Source organism: Vulpes lagopus, chromosome 15 (genome assembly GCF_018345385.1).
Source record: "Vulpes lagopus strain Blue_001 chromosome 15, ASM1834538v1, whole genome shotgun sequence".
Taxonomy (NCBI): domain Eukaryota; kingdom Metazoa; phylum Chordata; class Mammalia; order Carnivora; family Canidae; genus Vulpes; species Vulpes lagopus.
This window is the reverse complement of record NC_054838.1, coordinates 28,813,579-28,835,322: the sequence shown is the minus strand read 5'-3', so window position 1 is coordinate 28,835,322 and position 21,744 is coordinate 28,813,579. Positions and strand designations below refer to the sequence as shown.

Sequence of the window (21,744 nt, the reverse complement as noted above, 5' to 3'; positions counted from 1 at the left end):
CATTTAAATTTAAGACGCGACACTAAAAAGCTAATTGGTAGTTCTGTGTTAAGGGACAGGGCTTACCTCTGTTGTAGGATGACCCTCTTTAGGAGGACTTTTAAATTTTATAGTCTTTCATGTTTTCCTGTGGGGCCCATCAGTTTTTCCATTTTGGAATTCATGAATCTTCTGCTAGGAAGACAGATGCCTGGCTGCCAAGTTTTTGGAGTCAAATCTCTTGAAGGGGGGCTAGCGAGGGGAGAAAGTATTTCATTTATCAGTATGTTACTCTCTCAATTTCCTTTCCTTGACTATGTCTTCTTCCCAGTCCTTATCTGGTATCCCCCAAATTGGGTCCTTTCTGGTCTATTTCTATAATAAACCTTTGTTTTAGTGGCAACTTGAATGTATAGTATAGGGAGAGAGAGGCAGAGATCCAACTGGCTTCTTACAGAGACCTTAGATAAATCCCTACCTTATCCCCATTTTTTTGCTTTTTATTGGTGTTGCTTTAAATCTCCCAGTTCCTGAATCCTTCTAGGGGGTATGGCTAAAATTTTTTTGCTTTTTAAGGTTATCCTTCTCAGTAGGCTTTTAATTAGAGTTCTCCATTTTGCCAAAGATTTTTTTCATCTGTGATGCTTTCCATCTCTGAAAAATTTGATCTTTATTCTCCAGAGGTTTTTTTTTTTTTTTTTTTTAATTTTTTTGTGGGGTTTTTTTTTTGGTCTTTGTAGGTTTATACCTTTCTGATTTCTTTACTCTTATATTAATGAAGTTTTAGGAAAAAGTAATAAAAGATGTGTTCAATCTGTTATATTTAACTAGAAGTTTTACTAAGAGGTTATGTAACCAGTTTTTTGTTTTTTGTTTTTGTTTTTTAAGATCTTATTTTTAAGTTATCTCTACAACCAACATGGGGTTTGAACTCACAATCCTGAGATCAAGGGTTGCATGCTCTACTGACTGAGCCAGCCTGGTGCCCTGCCAATGTTTTCTGAGCTTTAGTCTTTTTTATATGTTATACACACCATTTTTGACATACTTGTTTCACCTGTGTACTATAGTTTACTTAATATTTTTCTTAAATGGACAGGTTTTTTTGTTTTTTTGTTTTAGTTAATTTAAAGAGACTGTCTTAATAATGGTAAAAGGAAATTAGTGTCCTATGAATAGATAGTAACTACACATTTTATTATGTAAGTTAAAATAGACACATAAGTTTTGTATAGCAGGTAATACTTCATGATTTGTAGGTGCTTCTTGGGGAGTGGGGTTGAGAATGGACTTGGGTGTGGGTGGAGGCCTTCTCGGGGGAAGTTACCCTGAGCAAAGGTAGGGCATGAAATCATAAGTAATTAGAGAAAAGGGTGCTAGAGGAGACTTAAGAGATGAGACTAGAGATGCAGACAGAGCTAAACCTCTGGAGGGACTGGTATGTATGTATGTATGTGTACGCCTTGCTAAGGAATTTGGATTTTATCTGGAAGACCATGAAAAGACCTTGAGTTAGTTAATCTGGCACTAAACAATTCTGGAGTACTGTGACCAATCCTATGGAGGATTCAAAGTTCTATTTTTTTAATTTTTATTACTTTTTAAAGATTTTATTTATTTATGTGACAGAGAACACAAGCAGGGAGAGAGGCAGAAGGAGAGAGATGCAGAAGAGGAGAGAAGGAGGAGAGAGAGGGAGAAACAGACTCCCCACTGAGCAGGGAGCCTCATGTGGAGCTTCATCCCAGGACCCTGACATCATGACCTGAGCCAAAGTCAGCTGCTTAACTGACTGAGCTACCTAGGTGCCCCGGATTCAAAGTTTTAGACATGATCCCTTTAGGAACTTAGCTTTTGGTTGAGGGGAATCAAGGATCAAGGAGAGGAACTTAGCTAACCAAAATTTACATTTTTTACCCAAGTAAATTTAGTTTCTCTCGTGATCTCCTTTTGAAATTCTGCAATCCAACTTTTCATCTTCCTTTCTAGAGTCTCATCAAGTCCTTGCTCAACTGTTGGACACCTTGCTTGCAATTGGCACTAAACTCCCAGAGAATCAAGCTATCCAGATACGATTAGTTGATGTAGCCTGCAAGGTAAGAGCATGTTGGTTAGATACGCATCTTTCTTACTAGTTTACATTGCCTGAAGAGGTAATATGAGCTGTAAATTCTGCTTAGCTCCAATCCAAATCTGTAACTGAGAATTGGCAAGGACGCTTACTGGTTTTAAGAGCTGCCTTATCTTCTGTTTCTTGATGTTGGAATAGTTATAAAGCTGAGGAACTTGTTATAAAATGAACTTCCTCATCCTCCCAAAAGAAATGAAAATTACTATCGTAGCTGCCATGTATATTGTGCTTAATACATGTACTCTGTTTACTAGGGTAGTTTGTATCCAGCTTTTCATGTATTCTCTGTAGTCCTTTAGGTGAGTACTGTTATCCCTGTTGTACAAAAGTGGGCATTGAGGTTTAGGGAGTTTAACTTGCCCAAGCTTTCACAGAGCTAGGAAATTACAGAACCAGGGTATAAACTCTAGTGTCTCTGATTCCAAAGCCCATCTTTTTATTATGCTTTATTGCCTCAATAAACAGACCAACTACAAAGAAACAAGTGTTTGGGAAGATTTTTTTAGTCGCCCCCCCCAAGTATAAAATACATCTGTGTATATTACTTAGCCTTCTGATTTAATTTGCAGCTATTAATTAGCCTCCTTATGTATATAACAGCAGCTTCTAAACCATGTAGAATTTGTTTTACTTTTAATCTTTCTGATAATTTTTTTTTTGAGAATATAAGAAGACAAATGTGTTTGAATTGTGGAAGAGTATTGTATTTATGGAATTAGAAAACTATTTCTAAGCCCCAGGAAAAAGAATGTTTCATTTATCTTAATAAACAGCAACAACAACAAACAAACCAAAAAGACTTGGGCAAGTACAATATTAAAAGCCTAACTGGAAAAAAATAGGGATTATGTGTTTGAGAGAGTAACATATCTGTGAGGTTATGCTTGTGAGAAAAGTGTTTGAAGTGGATTGTTGTGCTTGAGGTAGCAGTTTCTTCAGTTTGCTCTAAATAAACATTTTATTATAAAAATTATTATTCAAGATTATATTCAAGATTAAAGAAAGAACTACACTTCTAATTTACTCTCCAGAAGTGACCATTATTAACCTTTTGGTATATTGCTTTCTAATTTTTTTCTGTACATAGATTGTTTGCTATTTAAAAAAAAATATAGCTCTAATAATTTATATAAAATTTTGCATTTTGCTTTTTCACTGACATTATAACAGAAGTATTTTTATACTGTAAATATTTTGTAGACGTTTTCAATGGATGCATGATATTTTGTTCAATAATTAAGCCACAGTTTGCCTAACCATTCTCCTATTATTGGATATTTATATTGTAACCACTTTTTAAATTGTAAATAATACTGCAGTGATTATTGCTAGTCTAAAATATTTTCTGTATTTAGGTTTATTTCCTATATATAGTAGAATTACTAGTTGAAAGCATTTAATTTTTTTTAAGGCTGTTCATACTTCTTGCCAAATTGGTTCCCAAAGTGTTCCAGTTTATAGGACCACCAGTAGTGTATGAGAATGCCTAATTTCACTGTATCCGTCTAGCATTGGATATTACTGGTTTTTTGGTTCCCATTCCCCTTCACCCATTTTGCCCATCCCACCAACGCTTCCCCAAACAGAACAAACGAGGTATAGGTCTGATTCTGCTTTTTGCTTGTTTACTTATTTATTTTAGATTTATTTTAGATTCCACGTGTAAGTGAAATCAGTTGGTATTTATTTGTCTTTCTCACTCTGACTTACTTCACTTAGGATAATACCCTCTAGGTCCATCCATGTTGTGGCAAATGGCATGTCTCATTCTTTTTTGTGGCTGCATAATATCCTTGCAGATATTATGTGTGTGTGTGTCTGTGTGTGTGTGTGCATGTGGCTGCACATATGTGTGTATGTACATGGCTGCACTTGTACACACACACACAAACACACTGTATCTCCCCTATCCACTCATCTGTTGACAGACACGTAGGTTGCTTCCATATCTTGGCTATTGAAAACATTGCTGCAATAAACATAGTGAAGCATATATCTTTTCAAATTAGTGTTTTCATTTCCTTTGGGTAATATCCAGTAGTAGAATTACTAGATTATATGGTATTTCTATTTTTTAATTTTTTAAGGAACCTCCATACTATTTTTACAGTGATTCTATCAATTTAAATTTCCATCAACAATGTATGATCCACATCCATGTCAACACTTAATTTCTTGTGTTTTGGGTTTTAACCATTCCAACAGGTGTAAGTGATATCTCATTGTGGCTTTCATGTGCATTTCCCTGATGACTAGTGATGTTGAGCTTCTTTTTCATGCATTTTTTGGGCATCTGTATGTCTCTTTTGGAAAAAATGTCGGTTCATGTCCTCTGCCATTTTTTAACTGGATTGTTTTTTGGTGTTGAAATGTAGAAGCTCTTAATATATTTTGGATATTAACTCCTTTTTGATATATCATTTTCAAATATCTTCTCCCATTTAGTAGGTTGCCATTTTGTTTAATGGTTTCTTTTGCTGTTCAAAAGCTTTTTATTTTGATGTAATCCTACTAGTTTATTTTTTGCTTTTGTTTCCCTTACTTTAAGAGACATTTCTGAAAAATTGTTGATATGGCCCATGTCAGAGAAATTGTTGCCTATGTTCTCTTTTAGAATTTTTGTTGTTTCAGGTCTCATTTAGGTCTTTAATTCATTTTGAGTTTATTTTTATGTATGGTGTTAGAAACGGGTCCAGTTTCATTCTCTTGGATGTAGCTGTCCAGTCTTCCCAACGTCATTCATTACTGTCTTTTTCCTGTAATGTATTCTGCAATATATCCATATTACCCAAAGTGATCTACAGATTTGATGCCATCCCTGTCAGAATACAAACAGCATTTTACACAGAACAAATAATACTAACATTTTTGTTTGGAACCACAAAAAACCCTGAATAGCGAAAAGAATCTTAAGAAAGAAAAAACAATGCTGGAGGTATCACAATTTCAGATATCAAGATATACTGCAAAGCTGTAATAATCAAAATTGTGGTACTGGCACAAAAATAGACATGTAGATCAATGGAACAGATTAGAAAGTCCAGGGATACCTGAGTGGCTTAGCAGTTGAGCATCTGCCTTTAGCTCAGGGCGTGATACCAAATCCGGGATCAAGTCCCACATCAGGCTCCCTGCATGGAATCTGCTTCTCCCTTTGCCTATGTCTCTGCTTTTCTCTCTCTGGGTCTCTCAAATAAATAAAATTTAAAAAAAAAATTAGAAAGCCCAGAAATAAACCCATGATTATATATGGCATGACAAAGGAGGCATGAATATTAATATTTTAAAGCAGAAGATAAACCTGTTAATCTGGTAGAAGTAAAATGTTTTTCTTTAAATTTCTTTTTCATTCTTTAATAATTATTTTAAGATTTTCCATTTTTAAAGATTACTAGTGAGGCTTCATACTTGTTTTTCATTTCTGTTTCCTCTCTTCAGAATAAACTTCTCATGTTCTTTGCTATTTTTTAAGTGGGGTTTTTGTATGTTTTCTTTACCATTTGTAGAGACTCAAAATGGACTAAAAAATTTGAACCATTTGAAAATGGTAAATCTATCAAAAATTTTGCAGACTCAAGTAAATAAAGAGTATGATACATAGCTATGGTTAGTATTTATATTGCCTAATGGCATTTTGTCTGTGATTTTTGTCATGAATGTGCTTTAAAATAAGATTCGCAGAGTAGCATTCTTTTTTTTTTTTTTTTTTAATTCATTAGAGACACAGAGAGAGGCAGAGACATAGGGCGAGGGAGAAGCAGGCTCCCTGCAGGGGAGCCTGATGTGGAACTCCATCCTAGGACCCCTGGGATCATGACCTGAAACAAGACAGATGGTCAACCATTGAGTCAACCACATGCCCCACATTCACCTTTTTGATAGAAATAATACAAAGTATGTTCTCCAACCACAATGGAATTAAATTAGAATTCAGTAACAGAAAGAAATTTTGTAAACCTCTAAATATGTGGAAATTAAACAGTATACTCCCATCACCACCAGGTCAAAGAATAAATCAAAAGAAATTAGAACATACTTGGAGATGAATGAAAATACAATATAGAAAACTGATGGTTTGTAGCTAATGCATGCTTTGAGGGAAATTTGTGGCTCTAAGTGCCTATGGTAAAAGTCAAAAGATCCCAAATCAGTAACCTAACCTTCCTTCTTAAGACACTGGGAAAAGAAGAGTACACTAAATATAAAGCATGCAGATAGAGGGAAATGAGAAATATTAGAGTGGAAATTAATGAGAGAGGAATAGAAAAAAAATAGAAAAAAATCAGTGAAACTAAAAGCTTGTTCTTTGAAAAGATCAAATCGACAAACCTTTAGTTACATAAGATCAGGAAAGAAAGAGAAGATTCAAATTGCTAGAATTAGAAGAGAGAGAGTATGTTAATAGCAATGTGGTAGAAATAAAAAAGATTATCAAAGGATACTATGAATAATCGTAGGCTAATAGAATTCTAGATGGGTGAAATGGACAAATTTCTACAAAGAGACAGACTACCAAAACTAACTCAATAAGAAGTAGACAGTCTGAGTAGACCTATTATAAATAAATTAAATTAGTAATGAAAAAACAGAAACCTACCGACAAAGAGAAGTTCACACTCAGATGGCGTCATATCAAACATTTAAATAGGAACTCCAGTTTTTCATTTCCCCCCAAAATTAAAGAGTGAACACTTCCCAACTCATTCTATGAGGTTAGTATGAGTGTAATACCAAAACCAAACAAAGACCTCACATGAGAAGGAAACTCTAGGGCAGCCCTGGTGGCGCAGCGGTTTAGCACCGCCTGCAGCCCAGGGCATGATCTGGAGACCCTGGATCGAGTCCCACATCGGGCTCTCTGCATGGAGCCTGCTTCTCCCTCTGCCTGTGTCCCTGCCTCTCTCTCTCTCTCTCTCTCTCTCTCCATCTCTATGAATAAATAAATAAAATCTTAAAAAAAAAAAAAAAAAAGAAGGAAACTCTAGACCAATGTGTTTTGTGAATATAGATGTAAAAATCCTTAACAAAATGCTAGCAAAAGTGAGACACCTGGGTGGCTCAGCGGTTGAGCATCTGCCTTTGGGTCAGGGCATGATCCCGGAGTTCCGGGATCTCTCTCTGCATGGGGCTTGCTTCTCCCTCTGCCTGTGTCTCTGCTTCTCTCTCTGTGTCTCTCATGAATAAATAAAATCTTTAAAAAAAGAACAAAAAAACCACCAAAAAAACCCCCCAAATGCTAGCAAATCAAATTCAGCTATTTGTAAATAGAATTATACACCATGACCAAGTGGGATTTATTCCAGGAATGCAAGTTGGTTCAACATCTGAAAATAAATTAAAAAAAGAATAAAGGACAAACTCCATGACCATCTCAAAGTAGATTTAGAAAAAGCATTTGACAGATCCAATTAATTTCATTTTAAGGGCAGCCCCGGTGGTACAGTGGTTTAGTGCCGCCTGCAGCCCAGGGTGTGATCCTGGGGACCTGAGATCGAGTCCCACGTATGGCTCCCTGCTTCTGCCTGTGTCTCTGCCTCTCTCTCTCTCTCTCTCTGTGTCTCTCATGAATAAATAAATAATATCTTTAAAAAACAACAACAACAACAACAAAAACACTTTAGGGGTGCTGGGTGGCTCAGTGGGTTGAGCATCTGTCTTTAGCTCAGGTCATGATCCCAAATCCTGGGATCCAGCACCACATCAGGCTCCTGCTCAGTGAGGAGCCTGCTTCTCCCTCTGCCTCTGCTGCTCCCCTGCTTGTGCTTGCTTTTTTTCTCTTTGTCAAATAAATAAATGAAATATTTAGAAAAACAGTTTAAGGTGTGCCTAGGTGGCTCAGTCAGTTAAGCATCTGTCTTTGGCTTAGGTTATGAGCCCAGAGTCCCAGGTTTGACCCTGCATCAGGCTCCCTGCTCCATGAGGAATCTGCTTTTCCCTCTCCATCTGCTCCTCCCCCTGCTCAGGCACTCTCTCTCATTCGCTCACTCTTTGAAATAAACAAAATCTTTTTTTAAAAAACCACTTAAGGGGATCCTTGGGTGGCTCAGCCGTTTAGCTCCTGCCCTAAGCCCCGGGGCATGATCCTGGAGTCCCGGGATCCAGTCCCACATCCGACTCCCTGCATGGGGCTTGCTTTTCCCTCTGGCTGTGTCTCTGCCTCTCTCTATATTTCATGAGTAAATAAATAAAATCTTAAAAAACAAACAAACTTAAACCTGGGAGTAGAACAGAACTTCAGCCTGATAAAGGGCGTCTATGAAAAACTGACAGCCGACATACTAACAGTGAAAGATTGGATGTTTTCTTCACGGAAGATCAGGAACAAACCAGCTATGTTCTTGTGTCATGTGTCTATTCTACATTGTACTAGAGGTTCTAGCCAGGACACTTAGGCAAGAAAAAGACATAAAAGGCATCCATCCTGGAAAGGAAGAAGTAAAACTATCCCTATTTGCTTGACCTTATATATAAAAAATCCTAAGGAATCTGTTAAAAAACTATTAGAAGTAATAAAGTTTGGCAAGGTTGCAGGATACAATATCAGTGTTCAAAAAATTCGTTGTATTTTTGTATATTTGCAGTGAGCCATATGAAAATGAAATTAAGAAAACAATCCATTTATAATAGCATCAAAACTAATAAAATACAAAAAAAAACCCAAACCCTAATAAAATACTAAGAAATTTAACAAAAGAAGTATAAAACTTGTACTTGAAAATTATATGGATTTTTAAAGGGAACCAAAAGAGCCATAATTGCCTTGGAAAAAGAACAACACAGTAACAGGTCCACTAGCAGATTTCAAAACTTACTCCTAAGCACCAATAGATAGATGTAAAGATCAGTGAAATAAATTGAGAACCCAAAATTAATCCCATGTGTCTCTGGTCAACTAATTTTTGAAAGGGTATCAATACCATTCAATGGAGAAAGGATAGACTGTTCAACATGTGGTGCTTGGACAACTGGATATCCATCTGCAAAAGAATAAATTTGGAAACTTAACTAATACCATATGTACAAATTAACTCAAAATGTATCAAAGACCTAAATATGTCAGCTAAAACTATAAACCTCTTAGAAGAAAACCTAGTTATCGATTTTCATGACCATGAATTTGGCAATAGAATTTAGATAGGACAAAAGCACAAGTAACAAAAAAAATAAATTGGATTTCATCAAAATTGAAGAGTTGTGATTAGTAGGACATTATCAAGAAAGTAAAGAGAGTCCACAGAATGGGAAGAAATATTTGCAAATCATATGTCTAATGTCTAGACTGTATAAAGACCTCGTACAACCTAACAATAAAAAATAATACCAAAAAATGGGCAAAAGATCTTAATAGACATTTCTTCAAAGAAGATATACAAGTAGCCTGTAAACAAAATAACGCTCAACATCTTCAGTCATTAGGGAAATACAAATCAAAACCACAGTGAGATGTGCTTTCACACCTTTCAGATGGTTATACTAAAAAAGGCTTAAACAGGGACACCTGGGTGGCTCAGTGGTAGAGCATCTGCCTTTGGCCCAGGGTGTGATCCCAGAGCCCCAGGATTGAGTCCCACATCAGGCTCCCTGCATGGGGCCTGCTTCTCTCTCTTCCTGTGTCTCTGCTTCTCTCTCTCTCTCTGTGTGTCTCTCATGAATAAATATATAAATCTTAAAAAAAAAAAATTAAAAAGGCTTAGTGAAAGATTGGATGTTTAACCATATCAAGTTTTGGTGAGATGTGGTATTATTAGAGCTCTCCTCCATTTCTGGTAGAAATGTAAAATGCCTCAGCTGCTTTGGAAAACAGTTTAGCAGTTCCTCAAAAAATAAAGATAGGCTTACTATATGACCCAGCAATTCCACTCATAGGTATCTATCAAGAAAACTGAAGCATACTTACACAAAATTTGTACATAAATGTTTATAGCAGCAATATTCATAATACTCAAAAGGTGGAAACAACCCAAATGACTTTCTCAACAACTGATGAATGGATAAACAAAATACAATGGGGGATCCCTGGGTGGCGCAGCGGTTTAGCGCCTGCCTTTGGCCCAGGGCGTGATCCTGGAGACCCGGGATCAAATCCCACGTTGGGCTCCCGGTGCATGGAGCCTGCTTCTCCCTCTGCCTGTGTCTCTGCCTCTCTCTCTCTCTCTCTGTGTGACTATCATAAATAAATACAAAAAAAAAAAAATTAAAAAAAAAAAAAACAAAATACAATGGAATATTCTTTGACCATAAAAAGAAACAAAATACTGATAAACACTACACCTGGATGAATCTCAAAAACATGTTGAGTTACAAAAAGCTAGTTACAAAAAATGTACATATATGATTCTGTCTATATGAAATTTCTGTAACAGATAAATCTTTTTTTTTTTTTTTAATTTTTTTATTTATTATAGTCACAGAGAGAGAGGCAGAGACACAGGCAGAGGGAGAAGCAGGCTCCATGCACCGGGAGCCTGACGTGGGATTCGATCCTGGGTCTCCAGGATCGCGCCCCGGGCCAAAGGCAGGCGCCAAACCGCTGCGCCACCCAGGGATCCCTGTAACAGATAAATCTAACAGAAAATTGATTAATAGGTATTTAGGGCCAGTATAGATAGAGGGATATGTGGTTGGTAGCAAGAGGGCATCTCTTTGAAATGATGAATATGTTGGAAAATTAACTGTGGTGATTGTGCCACATACATAAATATGCCAAAGACCATTTGGATTGTATACATTAACTGGTTGAATTGCATGGTATGTGAGTTATATTTCCGTAAAGCTGTTATTATAAAGAATTCACCCCTTAAATTTGAATTGTGGTGACTCTTTCAACATTTGTATTGTTTCTTTGGCTGTTGAGAATAATGCTGCTGTGAATAATTGTTTACATGTTTTGGTTTGGAAGTATGTTTTCAGTTCTCTTGGGTATTTATCCTAGGAATAAAATTTTAGGGCCATGTAAGCCTATATTTAACTTTTTCTTAAATTAAAAAAATTGTAAAATACACATGAACCTTTTTGGGGTTTAAATTTGAATAAATTTTTTTAAATTTAAAAAATAAGCATAACATAAAATTTATCATTGTAGTTATTAAAGGTACAGTTCAGTGGCATTAAGTATATTTTCTTACACTACCATCACCATCATTCATTCACCTATCTCTTCACTTTGCAAAACTGAAACTTTATGAGTTAAACAGTAACTTCCCATTCTCCCCTCACCTGCAGTCCCTAGCAACATTAGATGCTGGTACCTTTCAGTGAGAAAGAGAATTGTGGGAAAGCATTGGGTTGGGACAAAATTCAAACACTCCAGCAATTTTAAACTTACCCCTCAAATTATAAAAACAATGTAGGGTCAACTGGGTGCTTTAGTGGGTTGAGTGACTGGCTCTTGATTTCAGCTGAGGTCTTGATATCAGGTTGAGAGTTCAGGCGCTGAATTGGGCTCCATGCTGGGTGTGAAGCCTACTTAAAAAAAAAAAAAAGAATTTCCAAATTTCTTCCTGTTTGACTAATAGTAAACATTTTCCCACATTTGCTTTATCATTATCGCTCTGTACACACGTTATTATTTTTTCCTGAACCATGTAACAGTACATTGCAGTCATAATGCCCTTTTCCACTAAAGTAATACTTAAATACTACAGTGTATTTCTGAAGAAGGATACAATTTTGGGGTACTTGGGTGGCTCAGTTAAGCATCCAACTCTTGATTTCAGTTCAGGTCATGATCTTAGGGTTGTGAAATTGGGGCCCATGTGCGACTCCGTGCTGGGTGTGGAACCCGCTTAAGATTCTCTCTCGTCAAAAAAAAAAAAAAAAAAAAAGATTCTCTCTCTTCCTTTGCACCTGCCCCATTCCTCCTGCCCCTGCACTCACACAAATTCTCTCTTAAATAAATAAATAAATCTTAAAAAAAAAGATATCATTTCTATAAACACAATGCAATCCTGAAAATCAGGAAATTTACCTTGATACAATACTAGTACTAATCTCAAGCTTTATGCAAATTCTACTGATTGTGCTAGTATTATTGTTTATATAAACTTTTCTGGTTCAGGATCACAGAATGCATTTAGTTTTCATCCCTCTTCTTTAATTTGGACAGATCTCTCAGCTTATCTTTGTCTTTCATGACCTTGACATTTTTTAAGAATATAGACCTTTTTTTTTTTTAAAGATTTTATTTATTTATTCATGAGAGAGAGAGAGAGAGAGAGAGAGAGAGAGGCACAGACACAGGCAGAGGGAGAAGCAGGCTCCATGCAGGGAGCCCGATGCGGGACTCGATCCCGGGTCTCCAGGATCAGGCCCTGGGCTGAAGGCAGTGCTAAACCACTGAGCCACGTGGGCGGCCCTAGACCATTTGTTATAGAATGTCTTTTAATCTGTATTTATCTGTTCAATCTGTATAATCTGTATTTCCTGTTTAGATTTAGATTATGTATTTTGGCAGGAATACCACATAAATAATATTTGTCCTTCTCAGTTTATCATACTATGAGGCATAGATGAGGTGTGACTCATTGATGTTGTTAGCTTTGATACTTGGTTAAGGTGACGATTCCCAGTTTTGTTGTAAAGTTAAAATTTTTCCTATGATTAATAAGTGATTTGTGGGAGATACTTTGAGATTATATAGATATCCTCTTCCCCATCAAATTTTTACTCACTATTTTAGCAACTATTAATTAACTTTACTGGATCAGTTGTTACTCTGGTCTTTGCAGTATCATAATTTTTAAACTCTTATTCCATATTAGCTGACATCCTACTATAAATAAAGTTCTCTCTCCCTTCCTTCTTTTCCATCTGTCTCTATCATTTTATTCAATATATTATAATCTATTCCTATCATTATTCTTTTTTTGAAGTTCAAATTGTTCCTTTAAATGTCTTTCAAATACAGGATATGAATCTGCCATATTTTTAGTTTCACAGTAGGAAGAAAGTCATGCCTTCAAGTACTCTTAACTCTTCAAGGTTTGTCTCATTTTATCCTGTCAGCAGTCCTTTGAGATACACTGTACAGTTAATCCTCATTTGAGAGATGAAAAGATTTGGTTCACAGATTTGGCTAGGAAATTAATATTCTTTTCATATATAGCATCTGTACAACTGAAGCCAGAGATCTTCTGTTTTCCTTCCTTTCTATGAAGATTTTTCCGGGAGAACAAATATTCTTGTCATTTTTTGCGTAATGCTTTCTTAGAGCCTAGTTTTAATCCTTCTTTGTCTTTTTCTACCTTTTAGTCCAGTCTCTGCTTTTTTTCTGTTCCTTTAGTTCTGTGGCATAAGTATAGTAAAACTCTTAAAAGGCAGCAGATAGAACAATATAGCGTTTTTACATTTATAAAATTGTACTCAGATATTATGTATGGTTTGTTAGGAGAGCGTATCTTAAAATCATTTGCATACAAATTACACTGAATTTTTGTGCCTAAAAACAATCCATATTGAAACTGAATGAGTCATTATGTTATTTTTGTCTTGTTTAAGGAACTTCATTCTCAGATTTTCTTGATATACTTAACCACTGACTTTTTTTCCCTATAGCAATAGTTTTAAACTGGTTGGTTTAGCTTATTTTTGACATGGATTGCTCTTATTATTGGCGATGTGGTTTGCTTACTCACTCCACTAATATAAAAATGATGTCATTTTAATGGCCTGGGTGTAACACCGAAATAGCATCATCTGCAGAGCAGACGCACTAGGCAGCTATTAGTGATGATGGCATGATGCAAGAAGTGACCTGTATGGGAGGGACATCATAGAACTGTAATTGCTGTCCTGAGGGTGTGATTTAGACTTCCGCCGTCTTTTGGGCTAACATTCAGTTAATAGGCTGGCTATATAGCAGTGTTGCCTGGTTACCGTAATAGGAGCTGGAAGGTTTCAGTGTGTTGTTTGAAAATCAAAGTATTTGTAACAGTGGAAGCAACCTTCAGGGGCTGGTGGTTCAGTCAACAGTTTAGTTAGGAGAAATAATGTTTTTTTTTTTTTTTTAATTTTTATTTATTTATTATAGTCACACACACACAGAGAGAGAGAGAGAGAAAGACAGAGGCAGAGGGAGAAGCAGGCTCCATGCACCGGGAGCCCGACGTGGGATTCGATCCCGGGTCTCCAGGATCGCGCCCTGGGCCAAAGGCAGGCGCCAAACCGCTGCGCCACCCAGGGATCCCAGAAATAATGTTTTTATACTGAAATAGTTCGTTAAAAAAATCCTGCTCTATTAACTGACAGTCATTGTCAGATTCATATTTGAAAGTTTCTCATAATTTCTCAGTTTCACTGTCTTAGTTTGATTGATAATTTTGAGCTTTAACTCTATATAAGGCATTGTGAGGACATGAGTATATGTTTCACATTTTTGCAGCTTAAATAACTTGGAGGCAAAAATTAACTCTGATCTAAAATGTTTGAGTGAACCGTTTTTACAGTAAGAGGTTCTGTTTCTGAGTGTCCCACCCTCAGCACAGTGGCTTTCTCCCAAGGTTTCCTTTGTTTTCTTCTCCAGGTAAGCCTGCCTGCCCACCCCATATCCACATAGGATGTCACTTCTCCAAGTTTATGTTCCTGCTTAATTTAGCAATCTTCTCTTGGAGCATTCTGCTATGAGCCATTGACAGATGCTTACTACCTTTCATGACAGATTGCCCTGTTGTTAGACAGCCATCACTAGAAGTTCATGCTTCTGTGTTCTAGATAGCAGACCTTTTTCATCCAGGTGCCCACTCTTACCTCTGACTGTTCTCCATTTTCTCTTTTTTTGCCATCACTTGCTCTTCTTTTCCTTACCTGTTCTCCTTCTCTTAAGTAGCTTTTTTTTTTCTTTTTTAAGTACCTGCTAAGTGCTAGGCACTATGCTAGGCACTTACACTTATGGAATGTCTGTTATGTCCCAGACATCAGCTAGTTTTACATAGCTTACATAGCTTCTTTTTGGGGGGGGGGGGGGTGGAGATAGAGCAAGAGTGCAGGAGCCAGTAGGCTCCACATAGGCTAGATCCCCTAGATCCCACAACCCTGAGATCATGACCTAAGCTGAAATCAAGATTTGGATTCTTAACCAACTAAGCCACCCAGGCACCCCAATATAGTAATTCTTTTTTTTTCTTTTTAAGATTTTAAAGTTTATTTGACAGAGAGAGAGAGCACGCATAAGCAGGGGGAGCGGCAGGGAGAGGGAGAAGCAGGCTCTCCTCCTAGCAAGGGCTCCTATGCAGGACTCGATCCTAGGTCCCTGGAATCATGACCTGAGTGGCGACTTAACCAACTGAACCACCCAAGTGCCCCCACCCCAATACAATGATTCTTAAATGAGTTCACTTAGTATACTCACCACAGAACTTCATGGTAGAGGATATTATTCCTATTTTTTACAAAGTAAGGATTTCTGAAAACTTGGGGGTTTGGTGCAGATCACCTAGATACTATGTGGCAGGGCCAGCAATTAAACCTAGATCTGTCTGACTTCAGTCCCTGCTCATTCAGCTATGCTACTTTGCCTCTCAGACAAGAGATGAAACAATTTGTGGAATCCACTTTGTCTGAAAAGTTTCCCACACTTTCTGGAGGCATTCTCTGAACCTGTTTAGGTGTGGTTCTGTTATTTCTGCCTCTTTCTTTATATGTTCCTAAAAATACACTTATAGATAATATAATTTTTTTTAAAGATTCCATTTATTTTTTTAAAGATTTATTTATTTGAGAGAGAGAGTGCACATGTGCAGGCACATGGTGGGGGCAGGGCAGAGGGAGAGAATCTTTAAGTAGACTCTGCTGATAGGGGAGCCCGGTTTGGGGCTGGATCCCACCACCATGAGATTGTGACCTGAGCCCATACCAAGAGTTGGATGTTTAACTACCTGAGCCACTCAGGTACCCCAAGATTTTGTGGGGCTTGAACTTACAACCCCAAGTTCAAGAGTCATATGCTCTACTGACTGAGCCAGCCAGGTACTCATATTTTTCAAATGTTTATGAAACAGTATGGTTATTTTATTTTTTCTTGAAAATATTTAAACTGTTAAATTTTTTTTTAAGTCTCAAACTTTCAGAAAGGTTGCAAGTACGGTAATAGAGAACTTTCTTTTCTTGTGAATTATTTTAGAATAAGTTGCTAACATAGTACCCCATAACTCTTGAATACTTCATTGTGCATTTTCTTTTAAAAAAAATTTTTTTTTACTTATTTGAGAGAGAGAGAGAGAGAGAGAGAGAGAGGGAGAGAGAGAGAAGGAGCAGGAACCAGGGGGAGGGGTAGAGAGAGAGGGAGAAGCAGACTCCCTGCTGAGCAGGGAGCCCAATGTCGGGCACAATCCTTGTGCTCCAGGATCATGACATGAGCTGAAGGCATATATATGCTTGACTGAGCCACCAAGGTATCCCTGTTTTCTATAAACAAAGATATTTTCTAGCATAACTTCAATATGACCATCAAAATCAGGACAGCATATACTACCATTTGATCCTCAGACCTCACTCAGATTTCACTATTTGTTCCAGTCATGTCTGTTATTGGTAAAGGATCTGGTTCAGAACCATATACTGCATTTTAGTCATGTCTCATTAGTCTTCAATCTGGAGTAATTCCTCAGTCATTACTTGATTCTATGACATTGACATTTTCAAAAATTATAGGATAGGTGTTTTATAGAACCCTTTCTGAATTTGGATTTGTCTGATATTTTCTCATAAGTAGATTTAAGTTACCACTTTGGCAAGAGTATTACAGATGTGGGTGCCTGGGTGGCTCAGTTGGTTAAACATCTATCTTCGGCTTATGTCATGATCCTAGGGTGCTGGGATCGAGTCCCTTAGTCTCCCTGCTCAGCAGGGAGTCTACTTCTCCCTCTGCCCCTACACCTGCCCCTGTGCTTATGCTCTCTCTCAAATAAATAAAATCTTAAAAAAAAAAACATGTCATAGATGGGATGCTCTTATTGCATCCTGTTAGGCGCCACACCATTTTGATTTGTCGCATTACTAATGATGTTCATGTACATCACTTGGTTAAGATAGTGTCTGTTACATTTCTTCACTGTAAAGTTACTCTTTCCTTTTGAAACCAATAAGTGTTTTGCGGGGTAGCTCTTTGAGACTATGTAAATATTCTGTCATCAAACTTTCAATTTGTTTATATCAGTTACAGATTCCTTGTTTATTCAGTAGATCATAGTCTGTTTCTGTAATATATATTTTTTTAAGATTTATTTATTCATGAGAGACACACAGGGAGAGAGGCAGAGACACAGGCAGAGGGAGAAGCAGGCTCCATGCAAGGAGCCCGACGTGGGACTCGATCCCTGGTCTCCAGGATCACATCCTGGGCTGAAGGCGGTGCTAAACCGCTGAGCCACCCAGGCCGTCCTGTTTCTGTAATTATTTACCCTGATGTTCCAACTTCCGGATTCGAAAAATAACAAAAACCCCCACAAATTTCCTGAATTGGCCAAATACGAGCCCCTTTAAGCTGACTTCTGTGTTCTTTTCATTTCTCTCTATTATTTTTGGAATACTTCCTTCTTTTCTAGCGCAACAAAATAATCCAGGCTCATCTTGTACTTTCTCTACTCCAGCTCTAGAATCAGCTATAATATATTTACTTATCTTTTTTAAAAAATTTTTATTTATTTATGAGAGGCAAGGAGAGAGAGAGCGAGCGGCAGAGACACAGGCAGAGAGAGGCAGGCTCCATGCAGGAGCTTGACGTGGGACTTGATCCCGGGACTCTAGGATCACGCCCTGGGCCAAAGGCAGGCACTCAACCACTGAGCCACCCAGGCGTCCCTATATTTATTTATTTGATACATCTTCCTGTTTGTTCAGTTGTGTGTGTGTGTGTGTGTGTGTGTGTGTGTGTGTGTGTGTATTATTTATATAGTCTTGGTTAGCCTAGTTAGCTCATCACAAGAATTGGTTATTAATTTAGTGTCAGTTTGTTTATCATGCAGTAATTAGAAACCAGAGTGATTCTTCATACTGGGAGACTAGTGATATTTGGGAGTATCAGTATAAATATATTTGAGGAAAACAAGTATTATGGAGCTTTTTAAGTATTTAAGGTGCAAATGTCCAACTCTGAACATAGTGAGCAAAGTTTTCAAAATCATGAAGTTATTTATTTATGCAGCTGAGTAGGGAAATGAACTCTGGACTCAGTGGGTGTCAGGAATGTTTAGTATCAGCTCTTCCACTGTGTATTTTTAGACATATCATTTAATCCTTATTGTTCTGTAAGATAGGGGAGAGAAATGGGTGATTATTCAGGGTACTACCAGAGACTGCTGTGATTTCAAATCCGTGATTTCATTTATAAGTAGAAAAGCCTGCAAATTTTTAACTTGAAGGGAATATTAAAGACACTTGTTTTGTATTGACATTTGTATATGCAGTTATCTTGTAATGAAATCATATGTATACTTTATCTGTGACCATCTACTTTTCTTACTATTTTAGATTATGGTAAAAATAGCTAATAGTCATAGTATGCTTGTAGTGTATCAAGTTGTTGGGTTTTTTTTTTTTTTACATTTGTATCCCTATTTGAGCCTTAAGATAACTGGGTAAGTTAGCTGAAGTGGCTATTATTATTTCTTCTTTAGAGATGAGGAACTGAGTCTCTGAGAGGTGACTTGACGCCTTTTTTTTTTTTAATTTAATTTATTTATTAGTGAGAGAACGTGCACATGAGTGGGAAAGAAAGGCAGAGGGAGAGGGAGAGGGAGAAGCAGACTCCCCACTGAGCAGGGCGCCTGAGATCATGACTCAAGTCAAAGGCAGATGCTTAACTGACTGAGTCACCCAGGTGCCCCGGTGACTTGACTCTTCACTAATTTACACATATCATGAGTCAGAGTTGAAATTTGAAGCTGGATGTGTGTGTGTGTGTGTGTGTGTGTGTGTGTGTGTGTATACATGTGATAACATATATATATGATACATATGTATACACACATATATATCACACTATATTATGGAACATTGCAGATTTGCTATTATTTCCAGTTTTGAGTGTACATTTGATAATATTTTATACTTTGAAGTCTTTTTCATACATTTACTCCTCTTTTTGTTGTCTACTCCAGTATTTTTTTTATTTTGCTCTAATTTTTTTTTTGTTTTTTGTTTTTTGTTTTTTTTTTGCTCAAATATTTTAAAGCAATTTGCTGACATCATGCTATTTAAATCATAAATACTTCAGTATATATCTATAACTGATCGTTTAAAAAATATAGCCATAATGGAGTTATTAACAATTACTCTTTATCAGCTCATATCTGTTCCTATTAAAATTTCCTTAGTTGCATCACTAGTCATATCTTTTTATAATTGGTTCCAAAAAGACCTGTATATTGCATTTGTATGGTCTCTCTCTTTTTTTTAAAGATTTATTTATTTATGATAGACATAGAGAGAGAGAGAGAGAGAGAGAGAGAGAGGCAGAGACACAGGAGGAGGGAGAAGCAGGCTCCATGCCGGGAGCCCGACATGGGACTCGATCCCCGGACTCCAGGATCGCGCCCTGGGACAAAGGCAGGCGCCAAACCGCTGAGCCACCCAGGGATCCCCTGTATGGTCTCTTAAATTTCTTTTAGTCAGTAATAGTGCTCCTTCTTGTTTTTGTTTTTTCTTTTTTAAAATTTTATTATTTATCTATTTACTCATGAGAGACACAGAGAGAGAGACAGAGACATAGGCATAGAGAGAAAGACCCTGAGATCATGACCCAAGCTGAAGACAGATGTTCAACCATTAAGCCAAGGGGCGTCCCTGTTTTTTCTTTAAATGCCATAAATTTATTGAAGAAACCGGGTCATTGGTCTTACAGAATGTTCTACATTCTGGACTTCTTTGATTGCTTTCTTTTGGTGTAATGTCAGTGTTGACAGTGGGGAAATGTCCTACTTACTGTTTCTTTTTTGTCCTTTTGATCTGGGCTCCATTAGTTCTTGATATCCTCCTTGCTTTCTGGTGCAAGGTGTCCCAGGCTCTTACATATTTCTTGCCCTAGTCCTGAAACTAGCCATTTCTCTAAAGAGATCTGTGAACCCAGGTTTTAAAATTTCAAGTCCTGGGGCGCCTGGGTGGCTCAGTCATTAAGCGGCTGCCTTCAGCTCGGTCATGATCCCACAGTCCTGGGATCTAGCCTAGCATTAGGCTCCCTGCTCAGTGGGGAGTCTGCTTCTCTCTCTCCCTCTGCCACTCCCTCTACTTGCTGTCTCTCTCTCTCTCTGTGTGTGTCAAATAAATAAATAAAATCTTTTAAAAAAATAAACTTCAAGTCCCATTCACTTTTCTCTATATCATTGTTTTTGAAACAGCATTGTAGTCCACTGGTGGGTAATGCTATCAGTTTTATGGGCCATGGTTAGTATTTTTTTAAGGATTTTATTTTTAAGTAATCTTTATGTGCAATGTGGGGCTTGAACTTAACAATCCTGAGATCAAGAGTTGCCTGCTTTACTGATTGAACCATCATAATTAGTATTTTTTGAAAATCAAAATAGAATTAAAATACCAGAGTATATCATAAGGTATAAGGGTAAATAATGTTTTGTTAAACTTTCTGTGTATATATTTGTATGTGAATATTATGCTGCAATATAATGGATATTTCTTACAGTGGGTCTAGAAAGTTTAAACGTCAGAGTTCCATGCCATGTTATCATGTACTGTACAACTTCATTTCTCAAAGTATTTTTAGTTCCTATTACTGTATTATGCAAATAGCTTATTTCAGTAGCATTGGACTAGGTATAGCAAAAAATAACTGATATTTTAGTTTAAAATACTGGTGAGAAGAGCTAACATGAAAAGATTGACAGTACTTAAGTGTTAACAAGGATATGGCACAACTAGAACACTGTGCATCACTAGTGGAAGTGTAGATTAGTTAAATTAATACACCTGCTTTGGAAAACTGTTTGCTATTTGGAATGCCTTCTTAAGCTGAACGTATATACAAGTCCTGTGACTCAGTAATTCCACCCCTAAGTTTATATCCAACAGAAAGCACATTCAAGTTACCACAGTCATGGTGGCATTATTAAGAATAACCAAAAACTGGAAAAAAAAAAAAAATCTGGGCAGCCCCGGTGGCGCAGCGGTTTGGCACCGCCTGCAGACTGGGGTGTGATCCTGGAGACCTGGGATCGAGTCCCACATTGGGCTCCCTGCATGGAGCCTGCTTCTCTCTCTGCCTGTGTCTCTGCCTCTCTCTGTGTGTGTCTATGAATACATAAATAAAATCTTAAAAAAAAAAAAAAAACGAATATCTACCAATAGTGGATTGTGGTATATTCACAAATGGAATAGTATATAGTAATGGAAGTGAATGAACCATTGCTATATGGATGGATCTTACAAATAAAATATTAAGCACGAGAGGCCAGATATGATTTGATTTTACCAAGTATAGAAACAGGCAAAATCTATGTGTTATAAGTCAAGATAGTGGCTATTTTTGATGGTGGTGGAGTAGTGGGAAGGGGGACCAGGAGGGTTTGTTGGGGTGCTGGTCATATTCTATTTCTTTATCTGGTTGCTTGTTTTATGTTTGTTATTCCTTTTGTGAAAATTCATTGAGCTGACACTTAAGGTTTTTGCATTTTTCTATATGAATATTA

General features: G+C 37.1%; 1 protein-coding gene across 2 annotated transcripts in view; it reads left to right on the top strand.

Annotated features, from left to right (window-relative positions):
• INTS4 (integrator complex subunit 4) overlaps positions 1–21,744 on the top strand; it is a 110,220-nt gene that overhangs the window by 23,196 nt on the left and 65,280 nt on the right. For both annotated transcript variants that reach the window (XM_041730418.1, XM_041730419.1), the window contains exon 4: positions 1,969–2,075. In XM_041730418.1, the coding sequence (XP_041586352.1) occupies positions 1,969–2,075 (107 nt within the window). The remainder of the gene's footprint in view (positions 1–1,968; positions 2,076–21,744) is intronic.